The sequence below is a fragment of the Girardinichthys multiradiatus genome, chromosome 5, assembly GCF_021462225.1.
Source record: "Girardinichthys multiradiatus isolate DD_20200921_A chromosome 5, DD_fGirMul_XY1, whole genome shotgun sequence".
NCBI classification, from domain to species: Eukaryota; Metazoa; Chordata; class Actinopteri; order Cyprinodontiformes; family Goodeidae; genus Girardinichthys; species Girardinichthys multiradiatus.
In genome coordinates this window covers 52,007,137-52,020,504 of record NC_061798.1, presented here as the reverse complement: position 1 = coordinate 52,020,504, position 13,368 = coordinate 52,007,137, and the positions used below count along the sequence as shown (strand labels likewise).

The following is a 13,368-nucleotide window of genomic DNA, read 5'->3' as shown; positions in this document are numbered from 1 at the left end:
GCCAGACAATCTCATATGTATATTTTTTATGTTTATTAGAGGAAAGAACACGTTTCAATGAGCCGCAACATGAAATTGCTTTTATTTTTGTCCTGCGTTTAGAATAGGATCAAACCAGCGGAGGTTTGGTGATTTTTATGCCACTAATCTTTATTCACAGTAGGGAAGACTGGACCAGAACGTTGTGCAGCTGTAGAGGAACAGAAATCATGTTTTACTCTGAGATGATCATTTAGGAAGAATATTTTCACACCTCTGTAATAAAGCTGAAAAAAACTGACAACCATTGGTTTATTGGTTCCTGGTTCTGGAATAATCAGAGTTCATTAGCTGACTTCAGAAGATTAAAAAAAATAATTTCATTAAATCAAATCTGTTATAGACTAGCACAGCTGTCCTCAGTGAACAGGAGCACTTGGCTTCACCCTCTGGTCCGATCCCACGTCCTTCAGGATCTTCTCAGCGGGTCTGAAAGGAAAGTCTTGCAGTGAGCCTCCAGAAACCTTCAGCTGCTCCTTCCAGCTGTGCAGCAGCTGCTTGTACTCCTGCAGGTCAAACATGCATGATGTAGCATCAGCTGAGCTGCAGAGACAGGAAGCTGGGCAGCTGGAGAAACACTCACCTGAGTCTCCAGATCCAGGTCCTGCTGCAGAGCATCCATGGAGATCCGTTTGGACTCCAGGATTTCCTGAAAACAGGAAACAGTTGACAAGTTTGTTTGAGACTCTGATTCAGCTAATGGGATTTTAGAGTCATTCCTAAATTTTCATAACTCGCATTCCCAGTTGGACATCCAGTTTTCTTAACTCTCCCAACTCCTAAAATCATTTCCAGATGTTCACATGTCCCATTCATCCTGCAACACATATGCATGTCTCCAACAACACTGGGTCTTCATCCTAATTCTGGCTCCTAAATTCTCAAATATTCTCTGTTGGGAACAGATCAGGACTGAAGGTCAGTCCACCAGCTGTACCCTCTTCCTCAGCCAGGCCTTTGGAACGTCAGAAAGATCTGGGTCCGTATTCCCAAAGTATCCCAAGTAGCTTCTAGTGATGCTATTCTAAGGAAAATCTTTTGTTTCTTAGTTTTCCCCCAGTCAGATAAAAGTTATTCATGAAGCATCTGAGGCCTTCAGGGAGCTGATGTTTCAGAGTAGAGATGTTCAGAGCAGTGAGGAGGACCTTTAGTGAACCTAAGAGTGTCTGAAGCAGAGAAGATGGAGGAAAGACAGAGAGAAAGGAGAGATCTTCTCCTCCAATGAACAACTGAGAATGAATAAAACGCTACCAGCTCCATGGTGCAGAGATCCACCTCCTAAACAGTCGAGTCAATGAGAACAGAACCTTCTAGAACAATCATACAATTATTAATATAGAGACAAGATTAACTTTATCATCCCCCTAGAGGGAAATTAAATGGTTTCTGTCACGGAGTGGTTTTGGGTTGGACCAAAACACAGACAAGAACTTGGTAGGAGCATTGTGAAAGATCCAGGGCTTTATTCAAGTTAACAGACGTAACAAAAACACACAGGTACTGACCACGGCCGAGATCCAAACGCTAACAAAACCAACTCTGCAGGAACATGGAAACACTTGGCATGGACGAGGGTAGAGGAGTTGAAACGCAAGGAACCCACCAAACATAATGAAACAAACCAACTAGTATGCAGAGAGAACAAAGGCAGGTAATCAAAGGAACTAAGGACAGGTGAGGCAGGAAGGCAGAGGGAACAGGTGAACCTAATACAACTAATTCACAAGACAGCGAGCAGACCTAAAACAAAACTAGAAACAAAGATAAATAAAACATAAGAATCAAGAATAAACATGAACTAAAGGAAACTGAGAACCTTGAGGGAACACAACAACCTAAGACCTAAACACTTAACAAAATAGGAACCAAAAGGGAACCCTGACTAAAGTGTAAACAAACCTAAACAAACACTGACTGAACCAAAACTGAGGATGAAGCCGAGGAAACGAGGACTAAAGCTAACCTATAAAGGAGGAACTAGAGAACAAAGATAAACTAGAGGAACAAGGCTAAAGGGGACCGGAGAACTAATAATAATAATAATGAAACTATTCTAAGAACAGGAAAACAACGCCAAGGGAACAAAGGGTGAAAGGAGAACACACTGAGAGGCAGAAGAAAACTAGAACTGTAAGAAAAACAGAAAACATGAATACAAAACCATAAACAAGAAACCTCTAGTAAACAGTGAATAAAACACAAAGTCCAAAATGTCACATCCTGACAGTTTCAGTAGCAGGACAGGTTAAAGGTCAACCTCTAGTGAGGTGATATTAGGAAGGATCAATAAATAATAGAAACAATAATAAATAACCATGAATAAAAATTGGACAAAATTACAAACAATACAGTATAATTAGTATTATTTAGATATTTACAGACTAAAATGCTTTCAACAAATAAATTTGGAAAAACTAAAAAAGTTATACCAACTCTAGACAAGACACAGTACAATATGAAATTAATGTGAAATGGATGCAGTATGAAAACGAGCAGCATGGAGGGGAAACATAATAAGCAAATCAGAATAATGACAATCATGTTCAAAACACGTTCAAACATGTTGATGCTGTGTGACAATTAATTTAGCTAAGTTTTATCATTTTAACATTTCTGAATCCAGTTAAATTCTATCATCAGTTCATTTATCTCCATTGATTACTGGGAGTGGATACTAGGAGGATCATTTCAGAAACAAGCTCAGCATCAACCTCTTCTGACCATGACCCACAACCTTCCTGTTCCACCATAATCCTCCAAAATTCTCCTGCCGCTCCATTATTGTCTCCAACATCAGGAGATGTTTCTGCCTCTTTTCTACACAGAAACTGACAGGTTCTTCAGATCTGCTGCAACAAAGACAGCTGCAGGAGATCCTTCTTGACTACAGATGGAATAATCTACGACTTTACGAACAAACATCTAATTTCCCTTTGGGATTAATCAACTTTTATTGAATTTGACGTCTCTTTATTGATTGAGCGTTTCTGTGTTTTCCTCTCATTAAAACATGCCGTTAAACAGCTGAAGAAGTTCTCGTTCTTCAGACAGCGTCACATCTTACCTCCAGCTTGCTGACGGCGTTGCTGCGTGCCGTCGGCTCGATGCTGCAGACCGACAGTGCTGTGCTGAGCTGCGCCTCCTTCTTCTCCAGAGTTTCTGTCACTGCAGCCAGCTTCTTCTGCAGCAGAATCTTCTTCAGGCCGCTCCTCTGCTGGATGTCCAGGATGCTCTCCGTCTGTCTCTTCAGCAACTCGTCACGCTCCTCTTGGACCTGCAGGAAAGACCTGGAAGCGTCAACTTGCTGTGAGCGCTGGAGGGAGAGCAGCAGGATGGAAAGAGTTTACCTTCTGGAAGGCCTGCAAGAGCAGCTCATGCTCCACTGTCAGATCTCTGAGCTCCTTTTCAACCACCTTCTGCTGAGCTCGGTACTTCTGTTCATCACAAACATCATCATAATCTTCATCATCATTAGTATCATCATCCTCCAGCAGCAACACAATCATCATCATCCTCTCCTTTGCAACCAGTTTCTGGTGAGCTCAGCAGCAGACACATCATCATCACTATCATCCACTTCATCATCATCATCCACTTCATCATCATCATCACTATCATCCACTTCATCATCACTATCATCCACATTATCATCATCATCACTATCATCCACTTCATCATCATCATCACTATCATCCACTTCATCATCATCATCATCCACTTCATCATCATCATCACTATCATCCACTTCATCATCACTATCATCCACTTCATCATCACTATTATCCACTTCATCATCACTATCATCCACATTATCATCATCATCACTATCATCCACTTCATCATCATCATCACTATCATCCACTTCATCATCATCATCATCCACTTCATCATCATCATCACTATCATCCACTTCATCATCACTATCATCCACTTCATCATCACTATCATCCACTTCATCATCACTATCATCCACTTCATCATCACTATCATCCACATTATCATCATCATCACTATCATCCACTTCATCATCACTATCATCCACTTCATCATCATCATCCTCCCCTTCATCATCATCATCACTATCATCCACTTCATCATCACTATCATCCACATTATCATCATCATCACTATCATCCACTTCATCATCATCATCCACTTCATCATCATCATCACTATCATCCACTTCATCATCACTATCATCCACTTCATCATCATCATCCTCCCCTTCATCATCATCATCACTATCATCCACTTCATCATCACTATCATCCACATTATCATCATCATCACTATCATCCACTTCATCATCATCATCACTATCATCCACTTCATCATCATCATCCACTTCATCATCATCATCACTATCATCCACTTCATCATCATCATCATCAACTTTATCATCATCATCACTATCATCCACTTCTTCATCACTATCATCCACTTCTTCATCATCATCATCACTATCATCCACTTCATCATCACTATCATCCACATTATCATCATCATCACTATCATCCACTTCATCATCACTATCATCCACATTATCATCATCATCACTATCATCCACTTCATCATCATCATCACTATCATCCACTTCATCATCATCATTAATATAATCCACATTATCATCATCATCACTATCATCCACTTCTTCATCATCACTATCATCCACTTCATCATCATCATCACTATCATCCACTTCATCATCACTATCATCCACATTATCATCATCATCACTATCATCCACTTCTTCATCATCATCATCACTATCATCCACTTCATCTTCATCATCACTATCATCCACATTATCATCATCACTATCATCCACTTCTTCATCATCATCATCACTATCATCCACTTCATCCTCTTCATCATCACTATCATCCACATTATCATCATCATCACTATCATCCACTTCATCATCACTATCATCCACATTATCATCATCATCACTATCATCCCCTTCATCATCATCATCACTATCATCCACTTCATCATCATCATTAATATAATCCACATTATCATCATCATCACTATCATCCACTTCATCATCACTATCATCCACATTATCATCATCATCACTATCATCCACTTCTTCATCATCATCATCACTATCATCCACTTCATCTTCATCATCACTATCATCCACATTATCATCATCACTATCATCCACTTCTTCATCATCATCATCACTATCATCCACTTCATCCTCTTCATCATCACTATCATCCACATTATCATCATCATCACTATCATCCACTTCATCATCATCATCATCACTATCATCCACTTCATCTTCATCATCACTATCATCCACATTATCATCATCACTATCATCCACTTCTTCATCATCATCATCACTATCATCCACTTCATCCTCTTCATCATCACTATCATCCACATTATCATCATCACTATCATCCACATTATCATCATCACTATCATCCACTTCATCTTCTTCATCACTATCATCCACATTATCATCATCATCACTATCATCCACATTATCATCATCACTATCATCCACTTCATAATCATCATCACTATCATCCACTTCATTATCATCACTATCATCCACTTCTTCATCATCATCATCATCATCACTATCATCCACTTCATCTTCTTCATCATCACTATCATCCACATTATCATCATCATCACTATCATCCACTTCATCATCATCATCACTATCATCCACTTCATCATCATCATCAATATCATCCACTTCATCATCATCACTATCATCCACTTCATCATCATCACTATCATCCACTTCATTATCATCATCACTATCATCCACTTCATCATCATCATCACTATCATCCACTTCATCTTCTTCGTCATCACTATCATCCACATTATCATCATCATCACTATCATCCACTTCATCATCATCATCACTATCATCCACTTCATCATCATCATCACTATCATCCACTTCATTATCATCATCACTATCATCCACATTATCATCATCATCATCACTATCATCCACATCATCATCATCACTATCATACAGGTCAGATTACATCTTGGAAACTGAGTCTGAACTGATCAAACCAAACAGATGGATTTCTTCAGCTGGATTGAAGATGTTTGATGGTGGGAAGCTTTCAGATGTTTCCTCAGTGTTTATGCTTTGAAGGACTCCATCTTTCTGTTCGCAGCTGAGGCTTCAGACCCTTCAACATACCTCTGTCGACTCTTTGGAGTGCTTGTGTTCCTGCAGCTGTCCATGCAGCTCAGGTAGCTTCCGTTGGACCTCCTGCAATGTCTCCTTCAGACGGTGGTTCTCCTGTTGAGCTGCGGAGAAATCTTTATTCCGCTGCACCTCCTCCTTCTGCAGCTTCTTCATCTCCTCCTACACAGACAAACCCGGGACACAAAGGGACTGAAGATGGAGTGACTCTGTGATCTGAACTAGAATCAGATCCTGATTTTTTCTGGGATTCTGGAAGAATTTGATCTGATGTTCCTGATGTTTCTGCTCTGTGTCTGAACTGCGTGCTGGGATCATTTGGTTACCTTCAAGTTGTTCAGCTCATCCTGCTGTTTCTCTTGAATTTGAGAGAAATACTCTTCTCCTTTCCGCAGAGCTCTGTCATGTTCCTCCATCAGAGAAGCCACACGACTCTTCATCTGCTCCTCCACCTCAGTGATCGCCGACTTCCGCTTCTTCTCCTCTGTGTCCATCAGAGACCGTATCTTCTGGTAGTACTTTATCTCAGTCTCTGAGGAGCAAAGTTCAGGATCAAGCCAGGAAGAGTGGAGGAATGAAGCAGGACAGAAGAACAGGGAAAAGGAGGAGAGGAAGAAGGAAGAAAGGATGGAGATGGAAGGAGAGTTCACCTTGCATCCTACACTCGTACTCGTTGTTGAGCTTCATCAGCTCTGCCTGGTGTTTCTGGTGAGGATTAGAAGGCTTTAGATGAAGAAACTAACTTTTAAACATGGCAAGGAGAACATTACCTCACCAGCTTCAGCTGTTTTATGGAGCTGTGCTCCTGGAGCCTTTTCTCCCTTCTGTCTGCCTGCAGGTCCTCGACGTCTCTGCGCAGTCTCAGCTCAGACTCCATGTTCCGGTTCTGGAGCAGCGAGGATGAGGAGACTGCATCCATCCGCACCTCAAAGGCGGTGTTGTGCTGCTCAGACAGGACGTGCTTTAGCTTCTGCTTGTAGACCTGAAAACCCAACAATGAGTCAACAACATGTTAGATAGGTTCGGACTGGGAGCTCAGAGTCCTGCTGAGGAACGCCAGAAAAAGGTCAGAGTTCACAAGGGAGGTCTAACTTCAAGTGAAAGAACAAGAATATCAAGATCAGATCAGGAAAAATATGAATGTTCTATCAGGATGAAGGAGAAGTTAGAGGTCAGGTTATATTTAGGTTAGACTAACATCTGGGTCTTAGTCTGTGTTGGTTCCAGTTCTAATGAACTGGATTAAATGAAGTAAAAATCAGGATTGGCTGGGTTTAGGATTATAATGTGGTTCTGTTAAAGTCAAGTTAGGATCAGGTCAGCTCACAGTTATCTCCACCCGGTGGCGCTCCTCAGCTTCATCCTTCTCCTGGATGTTGTTCCTCAGATCAGCCTCCATCTCCTCCAGTTTCCTTTTGCAGATCTCCCAGCAGGCATGGATCTTATCTCTCTCCAGTTGGAAGTAGCTCCTCTCCTCCCGCTCCCGGTCCAGCTCCTCTCGGAGGCGAACGATGTGCTCCTCCAGCTGCAGGAAAGGACAATCCTGTCAGCAGCCTGTCTTCACATGAGGGCAGCTGTTTTATCAGGAAAACCAGTGGCGTGCACAGACATTTTGGGGGGCAGGTGCTCAAGGGGGAAAAAAGGGCACCTTGTGCGGCACATGGAGCTGTCGGTTGCCTTTGTAGTGTGAGATTTATTACAGGAACAACATGAACATAATTTATATGTATTACTAAGCACCCCCAAAACAAACTGTCCTGTGGGTTGAAGGGAAATGACCACCCAGGAAAAAAAAACTCAAAACAAGAATACATTTGACAAAAACTTTTAAATTAATAAGGCAACAAAATGATCATAGATTGATTTAAAGTTAGATTACTGATTCACAATCTGAACTTCCTGAGTCAAATTTGAAACTTACGTTATCCTTCATTTTCTTTCTTTTTACACACTGAGTACAACGTGTTTGTCTTGACTATATCATTCTGTACTTTTATCACAAAATATCTTCTGCACCAAATAACCGTATGTTGTAGCAAAGCCAAATGTACCAGGTAGGTCACACTAAATGAGTTATCTTCAGTAACCAGTGAACTTTCTACAGCGTAAATCAACTATACCCAGAAAATGAGTTATAAAATCTTTATAGTCAAAATGAAACCAACATCAGAGAATATGATCATAAGAAGAATCATTTATACTTCCACATGTAGCCAGTGTGATATTATTCTTAGAGAATAAAAATTAATGAGATTATAAGTCCTGAGAACTGATGTCTGCTATTTAGAAAATATAATATTCTGATCACATCATCATTTTTACACAGAAATAGAAAATAACTTAGCCTACATGCCCCACATTTACTGAACTTTATTAAAGGTATTTTAGTTGTGTATGAATTGTAATGTTAACCAGCTCATTTGACCGTATTTGCAATAAAAATAAAAAACATGAGTCTAACAGAAGTCATCATGGACCATAATAGCAAATGTAATACAGATCTCTAATGAGATAAATTTGAATTTATTTATTTCTTCTAATTTAATCTAAGAGTTAAATCGTAGACTTTCTCCTGGCGCATGGTGGCGGGGTTAGGTCCATAGAAGACATAGTGGTAAAGGTCTGTCATTTATTGGCCTGTTCTGTTTAGATAAAATGGAGGCAGGTGAAGTTTTAACTTTTTCATCCAAAGTTTAGGAAGCAAGAATATTAGTTTTGTTTGTTTCCTGGATGGTTAGCCGACCTGTCTGCAGGGCAGGGCTCTATCTGACGGCAGAGGGGAGGAGAGAAGAGGTCAACTGGACCAGCGCAGGTCCAACTCTCCGTTCTGCTCGCAGCCCGTCTCCGCTGAGAGACTCATGAAGTGGGACATGGAGGTGTGCTGGCGAGGGGGAGGGGAGGTAGTTGTCAATAAAATTTCAAAACATGGGGCACTGGTATTAAAGACCTTTGGGCCCCACACTGTACACTGTAAAAAAAAAAAGATTTCAGGAGGACTCTTTTTGTCCATAGGATAAAAGGGCAGGTGCTCTAGCACCACCTAGCGTCTATCTGTGCACGTCCCTTAGGAAAACCCAACTGAAATCAATCAAACCTATTAAACATCTGATTGGACCTGGTTCTGTACTTAGTTCCCTGTTGTTTGTCCAGTTTAGAATGATTCATGGGCTTTAGAGGCGCATTGTTCCGAGGATGCTTGGGTAGTAAACTGAAGCTGATAGAAAACACAGCTAAGGTCCAAATCTGTTTCACAAAATCCCCAGAACTATTGATCAGCACAATTTTAAAAGTTGGCAATAATGTCTGACAGCTAGGGAGGAAAGAGTTTATTTTCATTTCAATGCATTTTGTCATAATATTACACATTAAAATAAACATGTTGCCTACATTAAGCTGATTTAAATTGAGAAGAAGAAACCCTGGTAGCGGTTTGTAGTGTTACAGATCAGCTCTGGGACCAACAGATGTATGGAGTTAAATTTGTCTCAATATTATTCAATCAAAAAAAACTAATCTCAATCAAAAAATATTAAGTTGTGATCAAAACTTTCAGAGTTGTAACGATTTTTTTTTTTTTAAACGGAATATTTTATTTTGGGGAGAAAAAAAATTGTTAGAAAAAACTTTTTTTGATTAAAATGACTCATTTTTTCTCACAAAGAGAAAAAAGTTATTTGCAAAACATAAACTTTTATTTGCGCATGTCAAAAATCTTTGGTTACAAGTCTCGCTTTTTTGGTTTTGACGCTCTCTGTTTTTGGTTGAACTCAACGAATTTTGAGTTCTGGAAACATGAACATTCTGGGCGGGGCCTAAAGACGAACGCTGTAAGACGTTTCCCTATTGGTTAGCGCTGACTAAAGCCGCAGACTCTGATTCCCCGCATCTCTGAACTTCTGCTCGAACTGCAGGGCTTGAGACATCAACTGTACAGAAGAAAACTGCGGTCAGAAATACGCGGTGACGTCAGCCGACACCAGCTCTCTCTTAAAGATTAACGTCATACAAGGTGCTTTACGGTAATGGAGCAGAAAGGACCAGATCCTGGTGACGGTTGAGAAAATAACAGGAAAACAGAAAAGTAACCTACAGAACATTTATATTAATTAAATTTTTACAACTTTCACATTCATGTTTTATGTAAAAGAATAAATATTTTATATTTTACTGTACAGTTTTGAAGAAATATCTTGTCAAAATACCTCAAAATACTCAACCATTATATGCATTTGTCCCACTTTCAGGAATTTATTTCTCCAAAACCATGAGAGGTGACAACACAATCTCTTCAGATTATATTAGAGGGTCATCTATATTATAACCAGAATTAATATTTCATAATTTTACTGTAAAGGTTTGGAGAAATACACAACTACCCCAAGTGTAGTATAAAACAGAGTCCATGTCGGGCAGATGGCATCCCATAATCCTGTGTGTTGTCCTCACAACCCGTGAACCTTCCTCTCCTGTGCAGTTCCCACACCACACTGTCATGCTGAGACACAGAGTGCTTTCCACCGTGGCCTGTAGATATCTGTAAGCAGCTGAGGAGATGAAGAAGAGCTGTTGTTGTACCTTCTTCAACAGGTGAGGGGCGTTTCCAGTCCAGGAGAGGTCAGAGGAGATCTGGATGTTCTTGAACTTTAACCTGTCCAGACCACTTCCCAGGATCTCATCGACCTCACCAAAAAGAAGCGTTTGTGGTACTTTGTTGGGGTAGTTGTGTATTTCTCCAAACCTTTACAGTAAAATTATGAAATACTAATTCTGGTTATAATATAGATGACCCTCTAATATAATCTGAAGAGATTGTGTTGTCACCTCTCATGGTTTTGGAGAAATAAATTCCTGAAAGTGGGACAAATGCATATAATGGTTGAGCATTTTGAGGTATTTTGACAAGATATTTCTCCAAAACTGTACAGTAAAATATTAAATATTTATTCTTTTACATAAAACATGAATGTGAAAGTTGTAAAAATGTAATTAATATAAATGTTCTGTGGGTTACTTTTCTGTTTTCCTCTTATTTTCTCAACCGTCACCAGGATCTGGTCCTTTCTGCTCCATTACCGTAAAGCATCTTGTATGACGTTAATCTTTAAGAGAGAGCTGGTGTCGGCTGACGTCACCACGTATTTCTGACTGTCGTCTCAGTTTTCTTCTGTAGAGTCGATGTCTCCTCACTGAAGTGACGCTGAAAGCCCTGCAGTTTGAGCAGAAGTTTAGAGATGCGGGGGAATCAGAGTCTGCGGCTTTAGTCAGCGCTAACCAATAGGGAAACGTCTTACAGCGTTCGTCTTTAGGCCCCGCCCAGGATGTTCATGTTCCCAGAACTCAAAATTCGTTGAGTTCAACCAAAAACAGAGAGCGTCAAAACCAAGAGAGTCGTAACCAAAGATTTTTGACATGCGCAAATAAAAGTTTATGTTTTGCAAATAACTTTTTTCTCTTTGTGAGAAAAAATGAGTCATTTTAATCAAAAAAAGTTTTATCAAACAATTTATTTTTCTCCCCAAAATAAAATATTCCATTTAAAAAAAAAAATCGTTACAACTCTGAAAGTTTTGATCACAACTTAATATTTTTTGATTGAGATTATTTTTTTGTTTGATTGAATAATATTGAGACTAATTTAACTCCATACAGATGGATCTCGGTGTTGGCTTGATTCGGACCGATCCGATATGGAGATTTTATTGTAATTCTTAGATTCTCCAGCAGATGGCGCTGATTGTGTGGACTCTCAGGACTGCTACAGATCCGGGGGTTCGAGCCCAACAATTTGCCTCATGTTTGTTCCGACAATGTAAATCCGTTCCATCCGGTCCAAACTGGTCCTAACCGGACTGAGTTTTTTACGTATGTAATAGATCCACTGAAGGTAATATTAACACCAGTTAGCCTCGCTAGCTTCAACCAGCAGCTCCCACCTGATCCTTGGACATCTCCTCCGTGGACATGGCGTCGACCACCGTGGAGGGCTTCTTCTTCCCGGCCTTCCTGTTTCTGTTCTGCGGCTGGAGAGAGAAAACACCGAGATATTCCCACCGTTAGAGCTGCTGATGCTAAGCTAACATGCTAACAGCACAGATGCTGAGTTACTGATCAAATTAAACGTTTTCTCACCATCTTTGTTCACTGAGCGGCTTCACAGCTGCACCGAAACTCTGCAGAGTATCAACACGAAGCGAGGCGCTGCCATGGCAACGCGGTCACGTGATCAAAATAAAGTTTATCCAGTTGAATTTTTGAACATTATTTACACGCTCGTCATTATTCTGATGTGATTATTATTATATTTACTCTCCATGCTGGTTGTTTTCCTACTGCATCTATTTCATATGAATTAATTTCATATTAATATTAAAACTCAACATTTTCCTGTGATCTTCTTCTTGTTTAATGAGGTTTAATTTGGTAAAATGACCAAAACAAAATGGAGTAAAAAAGATGGAGTAAAGTGAAGTGAACAGAGGAGCAGAACCTGCTGGTGGAGGAGAAGAGAGGAGTGTTAAAGGTAGATTTGGTTCTGGGATCACGGTGGGAACCAACAGACATTCCCAGTAGATCAATGCGTCGTTTCCTCTGCTTTCAGCACCAGCCTGGAATGTGAGCAGCTCTGGTTCCTGCTGCATTCAGAAGTTAGAGAGGAGATAGCAGCACCAGATAACATCTCCACAGATGTTGGAGATGATCATTTAGACTGCTGACATCATCATGAACAATACAGCAGATTCACCTCATTTACATCTTCCTGCTCTGGATATAGAGCTCAGATTATTGGACTGTTGGAAACACTTTCTGTTTATGTATAAAAATATTCAAGTTTTTTCTAAATTAATTTTTTCAAGCATTTTACTGTCTGTAAATATTTAAATAATTCTGTTCTATATTCTTTGTAATTTGTTTTACTTTTTATTCATGGTAATTATTGTTTCTATTATTTATTAATCCTTCCTAATATTACCTTACTAGAGGTTGACCTTTAACCTGTCCTGCTGCTGAAACTATTTAATTTCCCCCCTAGAGGGATGATAAAGTTAATCTTATTTATATATTAATACTTTTGATTTTAAGAATCTTTGGGAATATGGGACCAGGAAACTTTGTAATTAAAGACAAATACG

At 39.8% G+C, this 13,368-nt stretch overlaps 1 protein-coding gene across 2 annotated transcripts; it reads right to left on the bottom strand.

Moving 5' to 3' along the window:
* Positions 1 to 63: 63 nt before the first annotated feature.
* On the bottom strand, positions 64 to 12,418 carry LOC124867975 (dynein regulatory complex subunit 4-like). 2 transcript variants are annotated; one of them, XM_047364727.1, is made up of 12 exons: positions 12,368 to 12,418; positions 12,172 to 12,258; positions 7,566 to 7,763; positions 7,014 to 7,220; positions 6,889 to 6,943; positions 6,565 to 6,770; positions 6,233 to 6,400; positions 3,387 to 3,473; positions 3,104 to 3,313; positions 623 to 688; positions 426 to 545; positions 64 to 190 (listed from the first exon to the last, which is right to left on the bottom strand). In XM_047364727.1, the coding sequence occupies exons 1-12, from the start codon at positions 12,368 to 12,370 to the stop codon at positions 155 to 157; spliced, it is 1,443 nt and encodes a 480-aa protein (XP_047220683.1). In that variant the 5' UTR covers positions 12,371 to 12,418; the 3' UTR covers positions 64 to 154. The 2 variants fall into 2 exon arrangements, with proteins under 2 accessions (XP_047220683.1, XP_047220684.1); XM_047364728.1 differs by lacking the exon at positions 64 to 190 and having other exon boundaries at positions 278 to 545; positions 12,368 to 12,416.
* Positions 12,419 to 13,368: the final 950 nt, after the last annotated feature.